Source organism: Crocodylus porosus, unplaced genomic scaffold (genome assembly GCF_001723895.1).
Source record: "Crocodylus porosus isolate Cpor-Errol unplaced genomic scaffold, CroPor_comp1, whole genome shotgun sequence".
Classification (NCBI taxonomy): Eukaryota; Metazoa; Chordata; order Crocodylia; family Crocodylidae; genus Crocodylus; species Crocodylus porosus.
Window position 1 is genome coordinate 99,553,363 of NW_017728918.1, and position 705 is coordinate 99,554,067.

Here is a 705-nt window from a genome sequence, read left to right on the forward strand (position 1 = left end):
CTACAGGTACTTCCTTTTGTGATAGTTTGGCAAGTACTACGGGTACTTCCTTTTTTGATGGTATGGCTGGTACTACAGGTACTTCCTTTTGTGATGGTTTGGCTGGTACTACAGGTAATTCCTTTTTTGATGGTTTGGCTAGTACTACAGGTACTTCCTTTTTTGATGGTTTGGCTGGTACTACTGGTACTTCCTTTTTTGACAGTTTGTCAGGTACTACAGGTACTTCCTTTTGTGATGGTTTGGCAGGTACTACAGGTACTTCCTTTTTTGATGGTATGGCTGGTACTACAGGTACTTCCTTTTGTGATGGTTTGGCTGGTACTACAGGTACTTCCTTTTGTGATGGTTTGGCTGGTACTACAGGTACTTCCTTTTGTGATGGCTTGGCTGGTACTACAGGTACTTCCTTTTTTAATGGTTTGTCAGGTACTACAGGTACTGGTACTTCCTTTCGTGGTGGTTTGGCAGGTACTACAGGTACTTCTTTTTTTGACGGTTTGTCAGGTGCTACAGGTACTTCCTTTTTTGATGGTTTGTCAGGTACTACAGGTACTTCCTTTTTTGACTGTATGACTGGTACTGCAGGTACTTCCTTTTTTGATGGTTTGGCAGATACTATGGGTACTTCCTTTTTTGATGATACGGCTGGTACTACAGGTACTTCCTTTTGTGATGGTTTGGCTGGTACTACAGGTACTTCCT

General features: G+C 42.3%; 1 protein-coding gene across 1 annotated transcript in view; it reads right to left on the bottom strand.

The window, feature by feature from the left end:
* The window catches only part of LOC109312157 (protein app1-like), a gene marked incomplete at its 5' end in the record, with an annotated part of 25,348 nt that extends 24,879 nt beyond the window's left edge, over nt 1-469 (bottom strand). Inside the window, one exon of the mRNA XM_019538201.1 lies at nt 5-469. Within this exon, the coding sequence (XP_019393746.1) occupies nt 5-469 (465 nt within the window). The remainder of the gene's footprint in view (nt 1-4) is intronic.
* Nucleotides 470-705: the final 236 nt, after the last annotated feature.